The 18,068-nt window shown below is 32.8% G+C and overlaps 1 protein-coding gene across 2 annotated transcripts in view; it reads left to right on the forward strand.

Moving 5' to 3' along the window:
• Positions 1–18,068, forward strand: part of LOC108913016 (zinc finger protein 474-like) — a 129,713-nt gene that overhangs the window by 53,746 nt on the left and 57,899 nt on the right. For both annotated transcript variants that reach the window (XM_018718469.1, XM_018718470.1), the window contains exons 4-6: positions 657–773; positions 11,151–11,243; positions 15,299–15,533. In XM_018718469.1, coding sequence (XP_018573985.1) covers positions 657–773; positions 11,151–11,243; positions 15,299–15,533 — 445 coding nt within the window. The remainder of the gene's footprint in view (positions 1–656; positions 774–11,150; positions 11,244–15,298; positions 15,534–18,068) is intronic.

An 18,068-nucleotide genomic window follows, 5' to 3' on the forward strand; every position in this document is an offset into this window, starting at 1 on the left:
TAAATAAATAAATAAATAAATAAATAAATAAATAAATAAATAAATAAATAAATAAATAAATAAATAAATAAATAAATAAATAAATAAAAACATATGTTAGAATGTAATATTAGTTCTATATTCGTCAGTTACAATTGTACTTCTATATTGACAGACTCATCGTACTAAAATATATACCCATCATAATAGAATCCATAAGCCTAATAAAACAAAAATGAATGAAACTTCAAAATTGCGAAGAATACACATTCGGTCACAAAGTCTAAGAATGTTCTCCTAATTTTGCACTACTAGTCCAGTTTAATTCAATATTTTAACAAAAACATCTATTGTTAATCATTGCTGCCAATGTGAACGTGGACAATAAAATCTGATTGAAAGAATGCAACGATCACTGGGCCATAGAGGATTACTTTATTCGCGTATAGCTAGTATTTTTGCTTGGTGTAGTCAGCGACTTACCGATATAGAATATCATTGGATCTTTTTTTTCTGAGGTGGGCTGTGCACACCCCCTGCTCCCCCCATGACTTTATATACTATTTATTATCTTCATTTATGCATTAATAAATATAAAACACAAACCTTTTTAAAACTTTTTCTCACATTTTTTCTTTGTCTTCAAAGTATTTTATAAAATAATTCTTATTTTGCAGAAATGGGAACGAGAAAATGCTAGTCTGCCGCCCCACCTCCGGAGGAAACCTCCTCCAAAACCTGACCATTCCATGTCAAAAGATGAATGGAACAAACTGGCTTGGGAGGCTTCACAGGTAATTTTCTTCTGTTAAGCCACTCTTTGATTTGGGATTGATTATAGCATTGTCTCCCAGTGAGACATAAGTCTCATTGTATTCCCATAGGGGTAAAACTATTGTTTTTTTTTTTGGATATTTATTAATCATTGCAATGTCGTTCCAAAAATCGTCACTAACACTTAAACATGTTGCATACTAATAACAGTATCACGAAAACTAAATCCTAGATAAATGATACTATAGATAGGAAACTTGAACAAATTTCGTGGTCATTAACAGCGCTAACTGTTGACACTTTCTCCAACTTCTATTGCTTTCCTTTTCTAGGAATTATCGGTAATACAGTGAGTTAAATTACCTTTAGCCAGTAAAAGATGCAAGCGCCATCTAGTTGTACGCTCTACAACTATATACCTACCTACTCAATATTTGTTTTAGGTATTCTGCCGCCGCTAAATTTAAAATTACATAACAAATCTCACCCTACACAGATCACTCAGAAATTGATTTTGTAAAATAATTTTCACGTAGATAATTTTTTTTGTCACCATGAGAAAATAAGTACATTTGATAAAAAGCATTAAAATCGCTCAAGCATTAAAGACACTTTTAAATGCTCTAATAGTCTTCCTACTTAAAATAAGAAATAATTTTGATACTGTAACTTTGTGAAAATGATTATAGAGTTTCAGTGCTTTCTATATTGTATTAGCTTTCACGGTGAATAAAAAAATATTACAAGTAAATAATTTTACTAAATCAATCTTTGATTAATTCTTGTAATAGAGATTTATTATGCAACTTTAAATTTTTCGTTGTGTTGATATCCATAAAAAAACTACCTACCTCTGATCACATTTTTTATTAAAAAAAACAAAACATTTTATTATTAATAAAAAAATGTGATTATATGATGATCAGACATTATTATGTTATATAAATAAATGTGAATGAAATATCTAATAAAACACACTAAAAACACAAATAAAACACACACCAACACTCGCCAAACCTAACCAACAATAAACAATAAACAAACAAGAATGACATGAAATGATTCATAATTGGAATTGTCAAAATTTATTCTACAAAATCCTCTTTCCCCAACTTGTATATCCATCTCAAGTCACGTGGTTCCCAGAGTTTCCCCATTTTTTCAAGTATAAGTTCTCGGGCCCTGAACTAAATAAGATATCAACAAGTACATGTGGTTACATAGGAGTGTGTGCAACGCAATGCTGCCAACTGTATATCAGTAAATATCTCTCTTAGCGCGTAATTTAAAAAGTTCTATTATTTTTTAACGTATAATATAACAATATAACAGGTGGGCCTTGGGAGCGGGAAGTTTTGAAAATGTTATTATTTCATTACTATGCATAGGTTGCCGCGGATTTGTTTGACAAATTATCTGTAATTTTATGCCATTTAGTAATCATGAAACAGTGATCCGGCAAACAACGTTCTTTTGTGATTAAATCTTACTACAAAAATAACGATTGTGTGGTCGCAGCACAGCGGCAATTTCGAATTAATTTCAACATTGCTGGTCAAGGGAGTGTTCCATCTGACCATGCCCCATGCCATGAAGGAGTGGGTTCGTAAATTTGAAGATACTGGATCAGCTGAAAATGTCAAACGTAAGGACCAAACAGAAGTGTCAGAAGTCTTGAAAATATTCATCGCGTTAGAGCATCTGTAGAGCGCAGTCCAAAACATTCAAGTCGAAAACAAAGCCAGGCCTTGGGCTTATCAAGGACTACTTTTCTTAGAATTGTACACAAGAATCTCAATTTTTATCCTTACAAAATCTAGATTGTCCAAGCATTGAAACCAACAGATCTTCCTGTTCGCCTACATTTTGCTGAAACGATGCTGCAGCAGGAAATTGACGTTCACAATTTATGGATGTCTGATGAAGCACATTTCCATTTATCTGGCTATACCAATAAACAAAACAGCCTTTATTGGGCTTTGGAAAATCCACAATAACTTCATCAATAGCCGTTACACAACCCCAAGGTAACAGTATGGTGCGCAATATCTTCAATGGGAATAATAGATCCCTATTTTTTTGAGGATCACAATGAAAATGCTTTAACAGTCAATGCTGCACGCTATACTGACATGATTAATCAGTTCCTTATACAGCAACTGAACATGTTTCCACAGAACAATAGCTGGTTCCAGTAAGATGGCGCTACTTCACATACCGCAAGAGCATCAATGGATTCCGTGCGAAGTTTGTTTCCAGGTCGTGTTATCTCCAGACATGGAGATATTGAGTGGCCCCCAAGATCGCCAGATCTTACAGCATGCGACTACTTTTTGTGGGGCTATCTAAAAAACAAGGTGTTCATTGACAAACCACGAGATATTCGGGAGCTGAAAATGAAAATACGGGAAGAAATTGCTAATATTCCGTGGATATGTTGCGTCGTGTTATGCAGAATTTTAACGTTCGGCTTCAAGAGTGTATGGAGAGAAGAGGAGGCCATTTAGCAGGCATAATTTTTAAGAAATAAAAATGGCACACAATTATCTTGTTATTGCTATACTTTGTTTTAATTAAATACAGTTACTTTCGGAAATACGTCATTTTCAAAACTTCCGGCTCCCATGGTCCACCTTGTACAAATATATACGAGGTTATACAGGGTGTTCCTAAATAAGTGTCGCAACGGAAAAGTGTAAATTCCTCTTGAAAAGAGAAACATTTTTTTCCTCTTCCATTTTTCTCTCCGGGCTTTCGTTTTCGAGATACACGGTGTCAAAACTTTTTTTCAGATTTTTGCCATTATCTTAGGAACCGTTTGAACTACAGGACTGAGCTTTTGTACACACATTACCACTATTAATAGCTACTTGTTGCAAATGTTGTTAAATTTCGTTAAAATGGTTAATTATTACTATCTATCTTTTGAATGACAAAAGATTTTCGAAACGTTAGCATGTTTGTTTTTGTTCATAAAAAGTCATTTTTCTTGAAAACGGTTGACTTTAGGGCAATGAACCAAGAGAACTCTTTTTGTGTAAAATTCATTGGCGCTTCAGAATTTGCTGTCAAATATCAATTTTTCCAGTGGCGTAAAAGTTAGGAGGAAAAAACCCTTACGATACCTCAAAATCTCCACCACTGGCATGTTCAATAAATTCGAGAAGTGTGTCAAAAATTAGCTATTAATAGTGATAATGCGTGTACAAAAACTCAGTCCTGTTGTTCAAACGATTCCTAAGATATTGGCAAAAAATTTAAAAAAAAAATAAAATTTTGACACCGTGTATCTCAAAAACGAAAGCCCGAAGAAAAAAATGGAAGAGGAAAAGAATGTTTCTTTTTTCAAGAGGAATTTACAGTTTTCCGTTGCGACACTTATTTAGGAACACCCTGTATATTTAACGATTGTTCCTCTCTATTTTTATCCCTTATAGGAACCAAACGAGTAGTCTCAAGGATATAATAATATTTTTCACCAAAACTGAACGGAAACTAACGATAACTTGAAAAACTAACTATGACAACACTTTTAACAAATCCAGTCGACTTAGTAAAGAGACAGAGAACCAAATTTGTTATGATATTTAAATGTTTTTAGCGAAACTACAAGTTGATTCTTAAGTAGTGTGCAATTGCCTAGCTTTCAATTAAAGGTCTGTATTCTTCTTGTGTGAGGCTATGTATTACTACTATAGTCAACTTAACACAGTACAGCATGGCACAGTTTTTGATATGCTATGAATGTCTAGATCCTGGTGTAAAGGTTTTTAATATGTTTATAAATTATAATACCTTTTTAATTAATATTTTCGTATTTCTCTGTAGATATTTTTGGTATTAAATCTTTCAGAATACTTTAAGAGGATGACAGAACAATTAATTTTTTCCTTCATTGTCAACCAGCATGCATAAACGTGAATAATTTTGACAGAATTCTACGAATTTGTAAGGGAAAATATAGGAATATCTAAAAGTAAAATGTGTATCGCTTTTCTCAAAACGATTCATTATGTGTAATGCACATCAACCGAATAGTAAATAATAGATACACTTTATGCCCTTGATAATACACATAATTATTTTATATTTTACACTCATTAATCAATGTAGGTACCTAGTATTATTATATTTTTAACTCATTTTGTTCAGAAAAATAGACCTGGCAAATTACGTGCACAAAACAGTACTTTGAAATTTCTTAACTAAATTATAACTGGTTCAATACCCTGCAGAAACCATTTAAATGCTTATTATATCAATATGTGGAACCTGTAAGTCAGTTAGTGGTTAGTTTTTTCCATGTAAATCAAGTGCAATTACCACATTCGATACCTGCTTTTTTGAAGTTAAAAATAGACATTTCGTGCGTCACCACAAGCACATTAGGTCTTAGGTTTGTAATATTGTATTATAAGTATTTGTTACATTATTCACTAGGTAAATACAGGACCGTGATGGATTTCACAATATTTTCCAAGAAAATATTGGGTAACAACTAACCGTATTTAGAGTTTGTAGAACGATCGGATTAATTTCTTAAAGTGTCTGTCTATAAAACTGTCACCCCTAAGCGAAATGTCACATATCGCCATAAAAACGGGTTGAATTATTACATTTCTGACTCTGAAATCATTTATCTAGATCTGTTGTTGTAAATTATCTATTCTGTGGTCGTCGAATAATTTTTAAAATCGATTTTTGGGTAATATCTCAGCAATTACTAGTAATGGTAATGAAATCCTAATTTGGTTTTATTAACAAATAATTTTAAAAAAATTAAAAATTAGCCCTTAAAAATTGAAAGAAATAAGTAATAAATTAAATACCACAAATCTTTAGCTATGGAAGTAGGAATAACATAAATCACATTTATTTATTGCATATTTTTTATTTATCTAATTTAGTATAGAATATAAGGGTACAAGGAACAACAAAAGAATATCTTCTAATTTTTCGTTCATGGACCAGTAGATACAGAGAGGTATATCGTTAAGAATTTAGATTTTTGAAGTGTTCATTCAATTCTACATATTATATTAATTTAATTCCAAGTTAATGCATTTTGAGGAAAAAAGAAAATATCGAATTGCTGCTCCGAAAGTTGAAAAATAATATTTTTCTGTGTCTGAAAGAAATGATTTTAAAAACCTATTTATATGATTGTTTTTTATTCTTTTAAGGAGTAATATTGTGAAAGTATTGCAAACAAAACATTATTCTTGATGATACTGAATGGTCGTAGGTTTATACTTTTGACTAATGACATTTCGAGGGTCACCTATCCTTTTTCAGAGGAAATTGTGAAACTGGACATTACTTTCTCTGGTCGGTATTTATAATTACCGTATTCATTGGTCCATGACGTTTAGGTATAGTCTGTATGTATAAAAACGCCTAGCAATAAAATTTAATGAGTTTCATAGGCGTCCCTAAAAAAGTTTTCTGCTAAAAGTAAAAAATAATAATTTTTATACATATAAGTAATGTGTAGAAAATTTCTATTATATGTTCATTTGGTCAACAACGTATATTAATTTATTTTTATTTTTTTATTTAATTTTATTATATTGATGGTAAATTTTGGTTATGACATATCAAAAAACATTTACATTTTCATTAAATTAGTGCTCGGCAAGAACCATTGGGAAGGTATGAACATATACTTGCCAGGAAAGAATGAAAGGTTGTTAGTTTAGGTTAGAAAAGTTATTAAATAAAAATAATCAACAATAAAATAATTCTGCATTGCTACACTGCACTGCTAGGCAATTTGTCAATAACTGAAATTTATGGCCGGTCGCCCAGTATGGCTCTGTTTGTGCGCCGTTTGCCCGTGCGCGCATTCTTCAATTGGGCGTATACATTTCTATCACTTCCACGTTTAGTTCGTTAGATTTGTATATGGGTATGGCTAAATAAATATGGGGACAAGTTTTTCAAATATTTCAATGCCGAGTTGCTGCGTAACGACCTGGTACATACTACCTAGCTTTTTGGTCTTCAATTGAGATCGGAAAGACTATACATGGTTTGCTTCACTGACCTGTGACGCTGCAGTGTTTCCCTTTTCCTCATTTCAGGTATAAATGAACCTTCAGTTTATTTATGAAAGTGATCATAAAGGAGAAGAAGGTCCATCTGGTGCACAATTCTTTAAGTCTAAAAAGTTCTCATACCTCTTTTTTGAGATGAGCCTTCAATTATAATCTTCTCTTCAAAGCTTCTTTGTCCTTTTGAAAACAGTAACAAATCGTCTAAACTCGACTTGGAAATCTTCTGGACCACGTTGAATTTTCTTAATCTTGCTACTAAAATCTCCAGTTTCCTTAACTGAACTGTTAATCATTTTATGCAAATATATGACATGATTACATTTTCTACGACTTTCAAGCAATTTAAGATCATACTTTTCCCTTAACAATGACTTTTCTTGAATATAATCGTAACTTCCATTCTCTTTATAAGACAAATATCTTAAAGCCTTATTTTGCACTCTTTCAATCAAGTTAATATAAACATCATAATGTGGTGACCAAATCACTAAACAATATTCTAAATGTGGCCTAACATACGATATATACAGTTGCCTTAAGGCACTTATATTAATAAGTACTTTGGTATTGCGTATAACAAAACCATACATTTTCATGGCTGTATTTGTCATAGAATATATACAGGGTGTTAATGAATAGGTGTTACAAACGGATATGGTATGTAAAAAATCCAATAATAAGTGCAGTTTACTTAATAAACATATGTCCTAAAGCGGCTCATTTTCGAGATACAGGGCGTTGAAATTTAAAAATAATAAACTATTTTTTCCTGTAGCTCCGGTATTAGTTAATATTTCTTTATCAAACTCAACAGACAGATTTACTAGCTTAAAGGATGCATAAATATGGCAGAAACCATTTATTGGCTTCTTCCAGTGGCGTGCGATAGGTGTCGTTTCAGCTTTTATCCNTTCTACGACTTTCAAGCAATTTAAGATCATACTTTTTCCTTAACATTGACTTTTCTTGAATATAATCGTAAATTCCAATCTCTTTATAATACAAATATCTTAAAGCCTTATTTTGCACTCTTTCAATCAAGTTAATATAAACATTATAATGTGGTGACCAAATCACTGAACAATATTCTAAATGTGGCCTAACATACGATATATACAGTTGCCTTAAAGCACTTATATTAGTAAATACTTTAGTATTGCGTATAACAAAACCATACATTTTCATGGCTGTATTTGTCATAGAATATATATATGATCCTTGAACGTAAGCTGCGAATCAAAGACAATGCCGAGATCCCTCATTGTTTCCACCCTAGCCAGTGCTATATTATTAATCTCATATTCATAAACAATAGGACGTTTTTTCTTAGCATATGTCATAACGAAACATTTTTTGATATTAAAATATAATTTATTCAGACGAGTCCAACGATAGATTTTATTTATTTCACTTTGCAGTGCAGCGCAATTACAATGATTATTAACTTTTATGCTCGAATTGCAGACATTTTATACACTAGGTCCTGTAGTAACTTCCCCACCTTGACGACATATATTCTGTTGTGTCTAAGATGACTGTTGCATTTCCTTAGGAAGTATGGCAAATTTTCCGCAGTTCTTTGATGGGCTGGATTTCTTTCTAGCCAGGTTTGGTTTAGACGATTTAGTAGTTGTTTATACATGTGCTGTGACAGCCCTTACTTCTTCCAATAGATTTACATCAGTAGCGTTATCATTTAGTTCCACTTACCGCAGATTAATGATGACAATCTGAAACTTATCCAGGCTCGTTTGTTTGGGATGTTTTTCGAATAGCAATTTCTTACCGACTTATATGTAAAAACCAAGAACTGGAGCATTATACGTTATTGTCAGTGACTTCAAACCAAGCACTCACTAGAACGTCATGGACCAGTGTATGTCTGATCGTATGACCCAATCTTTATTCATGACGATAGGGCTAACTACGCAGCAACCAGCCCGAAAGTTAGGCACATTTTTATTTGCAAATCAAGTTAATTCACAATCCGTTTTGTTTCATAAAATAATATAATTCTTATATAAGCACAGATCTTAAAATCCTTATTTTCACATATTCGAATTGACGGCTGAATTTTCTAGAAAACCCTCTGCATTATGCTATGTATTATCCGAAGGATAATAATTGTCGGTGTCGATCCCGTTCAATTGAGATTTTATCGCTCCTAATGAGCGGTTGGAAAGCGTGAATCTATATTTCAGACACTTGAGGTGAAATCGATAGAATAAATAATAGAGCCACAAGATTGATGGAGCAGCACTTAGTACCTTATATTCTGTCTAGTTTTGTTGTGGCTTAGAAATCGAACTTGAACGAATGTCGCATGTCCCCTACCCCCTTTCTGGATATTTCAAAGGTCAAGGTTAATTATTTGTTTGAAGCATTTGTCAAATTGCTCTAGCATGTGTGCATTAGAAGGAAAAATAGTTTGAGTAAGCAGAAATGTAATAAAATCTAACAACGTTCAGTTCGAGCTTTAAAGTGCCAATACTGATATATTTAGAAATATAATGAAAGCTTGATTATTAAATTTAAGTAATTTGAGAAAATTTGATAATGTAATTCATACAAAGTGTCCCTTACTTCGACTACAAAGGCATAAAAGATGGATTGCAAAAAATCTTTATTTCGATCGTCATAGTTTTTTCGATGTTTCACTCTTAGTTATAATTGTTACATAATAATATATTTTCTAAGACTATTTTTTTTTAATTACTTACAACTGCGTGGGCCGTTGAGAAAGAACCGAACTTTTTGAATTGCGCGCTAATAGGGATATTTAGCGATATGCAATTAGCAGCATTGCGTTGCATGGTCTTAGATTGTTGATATCTTATTTAGTTTTCGTGATATTATTTGAGTGCAATGTGTTTAAGTGTTAGTGACGATTTTTGAAATGTGCGATTTTCTGGAACAACGATGCAACGTAAAATTTTGCGCGAAGCTGGGAAAAACTTCCACGGAAACGTTTCAACTTTTGTAACAAGCTTACGGAAATGATGTTCCTGATGCACAACGTTACGAATGGTCTTCACAATTTAAAAAAGTAGTCATAAGTCAGTAGTAAAAGATCCTCGACCATGAAGACCTTCGACTTAAACTGAGGTTAGCATCTCAACTGGGTCATGCCATGAAAACTTGACTGAAAAATTGAACATGCATCGAGTTGCAGCAAAATTTATTCCTCGTTCGATGACCGACGACCAACAGAAAGAAAATAGTGTGGACGTTTATCGGCAACTCCTTAAACAATCCAATGACGATGGAATATTCGCTCAAAGGATCATAAGTAGGGTTTACAACTGCGACAATGAGACGAAAGTTCATTCATCACAATGGATTGGCAAAAGATCTCCACGGCCCAAGAAAGCACGTCAGTCTCGATCCAATGTCAAAGTGTCGAAAGAAATAGTGAGCCTATTTCTTTCGAGTTTAATGGAATTATGCATTTTGAATTCTTGCCTCAAGGTGAAACAGTGAACTGTGTGTATTGTCAAGGCATTTTACAACGGTTACATGAAAAAATCTGCAAAAAGAGACGAAGAGTTGTGGCGAGACAACTCTTGGTTCTTGCACCATGATGCCCCCGCACACTCATTGTTAGCTTTGTCAATTCGTTATAGTTTTGTGCTAAAAATCGAATTACTGTCCTCCCTCACCCTCTTTATTCGCCAGGTATGGTTTCTTGTAATTTTTTCTTATTCCCGGAATTAAGAAAGGACGCCGTTTTCAGACTTTTGATGATATCACAGCAACATCGTCACAGACTTTAAAGGCCATTTCAAATGAAGCTATCCAGTACTGCTTCGCGAAATGGAAACACCGCTGAGAAAAGTGTGTGAATAGGGGAGGGGAGTACCTTGAAGAAGACGAGGACCAATAATGTATAAAATTAGTAACAAAGTTTAAAAAATAAAATTCGGGTATTTTCTAAAAAGACTTCGTACATTACAACACTGATTTTCAAAGTGTCCACTTACATATTGCAAACAGCCGTACTTTTTTTCTTAAATAATTACAATTTTTTCTTATTTCAAAATTGTTCTTGAACAGACCACTTATTTACATTTGGGTTCAACTCAAAATGCTTTTTTGCGACTCAAGAAGTAGTGATAATTGACCCCCAGTTTTGTATGACCCCAAGTGACCTTTTATATTTCTTACCAAGAAACGCTTGGCATTAGAATTAAAGGAAACCCTGTATCTACATGAGCAATACTAATTTGGATTTTCGCCATTTTTCTTATTTATATTTTTATTCAGCTTGCAAGTAAATTCTTCTTTAATATCAACTATACCCGCTACAAAGCAAGGCTGCCAATTTAATATATTATGTTTCAGGCGACCTTAGTGCCATGTCAAAATTGCGGAAGGACGTTCTACCCGGACCGGTTGTTGGTTCATCAGAAGAGCTGTAAGACACCACAGAACAACGTAAGATTTTGAACAATATTATTAACAACTATTTGAGATATCTCTTAATTGACCTATCAGCATTCAGAATAATTAAGACTGTTAGTATCTATTCAGTCGATCTCAATGTCAAAACTAATTACTTATTCATTGACGTAACTTTCTTATAGGTACATTTCATTTAAGGAAGGAATTACACTGGATATGAATTCGAACGAAATTCTGTTAATTATACGAATTCGTAACAAATTATTCTTGAGCTGAATATAAAAATGTTTGTTTTTCACTTTACTGTTAAAATTGAATTTAAGCAGGATCGATCTCATTTGCGAAATATTGTGATACTAGTGACATTTTAATCCCATGATGACTGTCTTTCATACATAATAATTGCCATAAAGGTCATGTTGTTCGTGCAACTCGCGGAAACAAATTATTTTGATCGCATCAAAAATATGTAGGAATTTGTAAGGACAGAGCGCAGGCAGTGTGAATATCTTCAAACTCATTATGTCCGCAAGATGCACAGATCAAGAAGAGCGTTTACATTAGAGACCTTAGTAGTACAAAGGTGTTATTTAGGTCTGGTAAATAAATATTTAAGTTTGATTTACATATAAGCATATTATCTCTGCCTATCTGAAATTCGCAGACAAGATGGATTTGGTCAAGCTCTATCTACTTCAATATAACATTTCGAAGGAATAGATTTTCCATAGATTTTCATATAAATTCGATTCGAAGTAACCGTTGCCTGAGGCGGTGATTACGAATGTTGATACGAAATTGAAGGAAATGTCACATTAAAATAAATACGTATACCAAATGGATATATGACGTCGGGGCTGCTGATTGTCAAAATTCAATAGAATGGGAAACGGGAACAGAGGTAACAGTTTTGATTGAAATAGCGAAACGTAGAACAAAAGTAGTACTAAAAAGTAAATTATTTATATTTCTTATTAATGTAATAAAATGGTGTAAAATTAGTTTTTGAAAGCACTAATACTTAATACGAAATGACATAAATGGAGTGAAATAAATGTCATAATGACGGTGTCATTTTTGGCAACAGCTGATTCCCCTTCCATCTGAGGGCATTTAGATTTGGCAAAAATAGTAACTATTAGTAGCTAATAGCAACTAGAGTTACTCTGAACTGATATTAGTTGCTAATAGGTACTATTTTTGCCAAAACGAAAGCCACCCAGTTCATCAGAAAAACCATAATGAATATTTGGTGGACTGATGCCTTACCAACAAATTTATTACCTTTATTAATTTTTATTAATTTAATTAGGAGCCATTTAAATTTGTTACTAGCTGAAAAGAAAAACATTGTTGTTCCATCAGATGTTATCTGATATATTTATCGGATATATTTACATAACATGTTTACTCTGTTTTTATAGCGTTTTCATCGAATCATTTCGTATGAATGTGGCATTTGCGATAATCAAGTACCAAAAAGTACGAAAGACATTTATCATGAGATAAAAATGGATGCGAACTAGTACAAAAATCTTTTAATAGGAAATTATCTTAACAGATTATTTGTATGAAGGGGACAGTTACGCTGGATTTGAATTCGTTATACGACAGCGTTCAATTTTAACTACTTATATTTGGATTACCTACACATATTTATGTCGTGTGCATGGAATAAATCACAGCGATGTTTAACTTATGCGGATAAAAAATTATAATGTATCTAAACATATAGTTGACATAAGCAAAATAAAATTGTTCCCCATTATGATATTTCTAAACTGATCTTCTGATGACCAGATACACAATAATTAATAAGTCATATCTATTTTCACTGATACTTGATTTATCATAAATGTTATGTTGCTTGTAGGAACTGAGTTGTTTCAGATATTCCATAGATTAGTGGGCCTAGACAATGTAACCACATACAGGCGGATAAGGGGGAAATGTTTGTGGAGGTGATAAACCTTTTCAGACGAAAAGTTCGTAATAGCATGGGTCCTAAAATCCTTCAACTGCAGAGAGTCAAATGTACATCTAAAGCACCATGTTTTCCTTTATATCTTTTGAAAGCTGTATTCGATTAGTATAAAAATTGATAAGATATTCAAGTTCATTGTTTGCAACACAATTTTGCAATTATCACTTTTCGCAAAAGCCATACTGTCTTCTAAATTAAATAAAAAACGGAATAAACAAATACGGTCTCTTGTCTCATTTCGACTAACCATTTTCAAGAGAATCGACAAAATGTTTTAAAAATATCTACAGAAATACAATTTGATACAACTTCTTATAACGAATAAGAAATCGTAGTTGTGAAATTAAAAAAAAAACATTAATAATTTTAAAGTTGTTTTGATCTGCGGATTACAGTCTGGAAAATCAGCGGATCTAGACCGATTTCGAACTTATCAGTTCTCATTAGTATACCAAAGATGAGATCTAGCAATTTGCATTTGATTAGTAGGTCGCTGTCTGTCAGTAGGTACAAAGCAACGTTTTGTGTCAATGGACATTGAATAATAGTAATCAATTAAGATATAACATATTTTGTAGGTTATATCTTACCCACATTCTTATTGGATGTTATGTTACGTCGGGTTGAATTTTTTTAGTAAACTCCATATTACAATATTTCACTTGGTTCAGTCAATGTACAGTATTAGATTTTACATTTTATATTTTACTATCAGTATTTGGATATATTATTGATTATTATTCAATATTATTGACTATAAAAATTAATTGTACCAAATTTATTGTATATATTTTCACTCTCGATTCTGTTCACAAAGAAAGAAAAACAAAATCACTGCGTTGTCAAAAATTGAGGTTGTAAGTAGAAAGTACAGTCTACCCAGATATACCACTATACATATTTTATCAAAAATATTTAACATAAATCGGAATCGGCACTATTGAGCTGGACTTCCTGGTACCTGTACCATCTTTAGAACGCCAATTCAATCAAGTATAAGATTGAGTATATCATTTTACCTTAATTTTTATTTCCTTTCTGATTATCATCTTAAGTAGTAGTCTTAATTTGCTGCAGACGGCGTTCATTACTATCACTTTTTGAATCCCCCTGATCAAGTGCGTTGGTTCTCATAGAGATCCCAATTAAATGATACATCTAGATCCACCACTGTCCCTCTGATATCACCTTGTCGTTCGCATAATTATAATGCTAAAGTTGTAAACGAAAATGTGGTTCTCAGGTGCACATGCGTCACCTTGTAGGAAATGAAGGGGATATTGGACACATGGTGCTATGAAAATGTCTTATCTTCACGCAGTCTGCCACCTCCTCTCAGATTTCCCACCTTATACAGGGTGTTCAAAAAGTTTGGAACCCTCCTCTATCTCAGAAAATACTGCTCAAACAAAAAAATTATTAGGACAAAAGTTGCAGGGTTTTGAGTGACCCATCCAATCCAATGGTGACCTTGACCATGACCTTGAAGGTCATTTAGAGGTCAAGTTGAAAATTTTAAATGAAACCGTATACTTTTGACCCCGGAAATGGTAAGAGCGGAAAATTTTACGTTCGAATGTGACCTTGACCCTGACCTTCAAGGTCGTTTACAGGTCAAGTCGATTTTTAATAAATGACACAATATTCGCTCTTTTCATTTCTGAGATCAAAAGTATACGGTTCCATTTAAAATTTTCAACTTGACTTCTAAATGACCTTGAAGGTCATGGTCATGGTCACATTCGAACGTAAAATTTTCCGCTCTTACCATTTCCGGGGTCAAAAGTATACGGTTCCATTTAAAATTTTCAACTTGACCTCTAAATGACCTTCAAGGTCATCGTCAAGGTCACCGTTGGATTGCTCACTCAAAACCCTGCAAATTTTGTCAAACTTTTTGAACACTCTGTATGTAACTATATATGTATTAGTTTTAATTTGACATTTCGTAATCGCCACTGAAATAATATTGAACAAATTGAATCCAATCCGATGCAACCTCAACAAATAATAAGAATGTATACCATTTCGTATGAACAAATCTTCGTACCAATTCGTATCCAATATAACCACCGCCTAAGTCTATAACTACGCAATATTCCAGCCAAAAACGACCTCCTCAGAGCTCCAAGTACCCAATAACCCAATTCCAATGTCTCAAAGCAGCCCAGCCACTCCCTCTGGACGTCGGCCACCCAGTGTGGAGTGCTACATCTGCGGGAAAATGTTCGGTTCCAACTCTATCAAGATTCACGAAAAGCAGTGCTTGAAAAAATGGAACATCGAAAATGAGTCCCTGCCTCCGGATATGAGGAGTCCACCGCCCACTAGGAACACCGGTAATTATAATTGATCGAATCTAGTTACGTTGCAATAAGGATCACGGTTTGAAAATGCAAGAAATATTTGACCAAATATAAGCATTGCTAAGATCCGTTCATTGAAAGTCACTGGTTCATCATATCTGATAGTTTGAAACCAATCCCTAATACTTGTTGTATCAGACCTTTACTCTGCCTCGTAAAATTATGTGTATTGGTGAAGGGCTCAGCAGATTGCATATATCGTGAAATACGAAATCTCAAGAAATTGTGTATTTTCCACTGTTCTTGAGCTATCGATCAAAAACTTTTGCTCATCTTTGAAAGATTATAGAATCCTTAACACTGGGTTAAGGAAAAAAAATGTTATTGTTTGTGTATTTTAACTAATAGACTTAATGTAATTTTTACAATATGGCAGGTGTAATTATATTTTGTTATTTGGCGAAAGCTATGACTCATTAAGTACTAATATTAGATATACAGGGTGATCCATTAACGGTATCGAGCGGCTGTATATAGGAAACTAGACGTGCTACGATTATGAGGTAAAAAATCTATTAACAAATACGACCAAAAGAAATTGATTTAAAATATTTTCAAGTTTGTAACTTCACCGCTTGGGGGAGCAACAGCTATAGTGTTACAGAAAATTGTCGGTTTTTCGAAATTTCGCTTATATAACCTAAGTTGAAAATACATTTTTTAGATACACTGTTAAACTCTTCACAAGTTATGTATGAACTTTTTTTTGTTATTACCATAGCAAGGTCAGTATGAAGGACGCTATCTTGAAATTTTTAAATTGTCATAACTTCTAAATGCCTTAATCGATTTCAATAAACGATGGCTCATTTTAAAAAAACTATTAACAAAATTTATTTTTATGACATAGGAATAATTTTCCTGCGCAACGGTAGACGATGTTAATGAGAAAAGTTTTGTAATTGTCTCCGTTTACTAAAAAAATTAAATGCAACGATATAAGTTTTTTACCATGGCTTGATAGACCATTCATTATGGAAAATAAATACATAAACCGGAGGTCGATATCTTTTTTCGTTTTCAAGTTATTGCTAAAATAGTGAGGTTGTGCTAGAACATCCTCCTTTATTTAGTTCTCTAAATAACATTGACATAATCCAAGCCAAAATTAAATTGTAAAACTATACCAATATTGTCCTTAACAAGAGTTATTGCTTTATTTTGAATTTTTTTTTGATAACTGCAATGTTTCATTATGTTATTAATTCCAAATGTCTGAGTAGTTATAAAGTTTATTTTTTCCACAACGAGGCAGGCTATGCCCTATGAAAATAGACAGCTGAAAAATTATGCCAAACGAAATGTGACAGCTCTTGCTACGTGCAAAATTAGTGTTATTTGTGTTGGAAAAGTACTTGTGAACAAGGAAAATGCCTTTTACGAATGTGGAAGCGTATGATATGTTGGCAGTTTATTTTCAATGTTTGAAAAATGCCGTTATAACTTCAAAATAATACGCTTTGCGATACCCTCGTAGAATACGCTCCAAAGAAGTATTTCAGCGTTTATCCAGACGCCACTACATTCTGTAAGAAGATATCGCCGTGCAAGAACGGAAGATAATATTATTATGTTGGCTTGTGTCCATGTAAATCCCCAAATAAGTCCCAGGGAATTAGTTAGAGACCTGGGAATTTCATATGGAACCCAAGTACTTTTCTCACACGAATGACACTATAATTTTGCACGTAGCAAGAGCTGTCACATCGTTTGACATAATTTTCATACGGCAAAGCCTCCTTCGTTATGGAAACAATAATCTTATAACTACTACATATTTGGAATTAATAATATGAAAATAATGGAGTTATCACAAAAATTTTAAAATAAATAATTCTTTTTAAAATCAAGATTGGTATAGTTTTACAATTTAATTTTGGCTTGGATTATATCAATGTTATTTAGAAAACTAAATAAAGGAGGATGTTCTAGCACAACTTTACTATTTTAGCAATAACTTGAAAACGAAAAAAGATATCGACCTCCGGTTTGTGTATTTGTTTTCCATAATGAATGGTCTATAAAGCCATGAAAAAAAATAATATTGCATTTAATTTTTTTAGTAAACGGAGATAATTACAAAACTTTTCTCATTAGGGCCGTCTACCGTCGCGCAGGAAAATAATATTTTCATTCCTATATCACAAAAATAAATTTTATTAATAGTTCTTTAAAATGAGCCATCGTTTATTGAAATCGATTAAGGCATTTAGAAGTTATGACAATTTAAAAATTTCAAGATAGCGTCCTTCATACTGACGTCGCTATGGTAAACCAAAAAAAAAGTTCAAACAAAACTTGTGAAGGGTTTAACAGTGTATCTAAAAAATGTATTTTCAACTTAGGTTATATAAGCGAAATTTCGAAAAATCGACAATTTTCTGTAACACTGTAGCAGTTGCGTTCCCTAGCGGTGAAGTTACAAACTTGAAAATATTTTAAATCAATTTCTTTTGGTCGTATTTGTTAATAGATTTTTTAACCCATAATCGTAGCATGTCTAGTTTG

The sequence above is a fragment of the Anoplophora glabripennis genome, unplaced genomic scaffold (assembly GCF_000390285.2).
Source record: "Anoplophora glabripennis isolate ALB-LARVAE unplaced genomic scaffold, Agla_2.0 scaffold907, whole genome shotgun sequence".
NCBI classification, from domain to species: Eukaryota; Metazoa; Arthropoda; class Insecta; order Coleoptera; family Cerambycidae; genus Anoplophora; species Anoplophora glabripennis.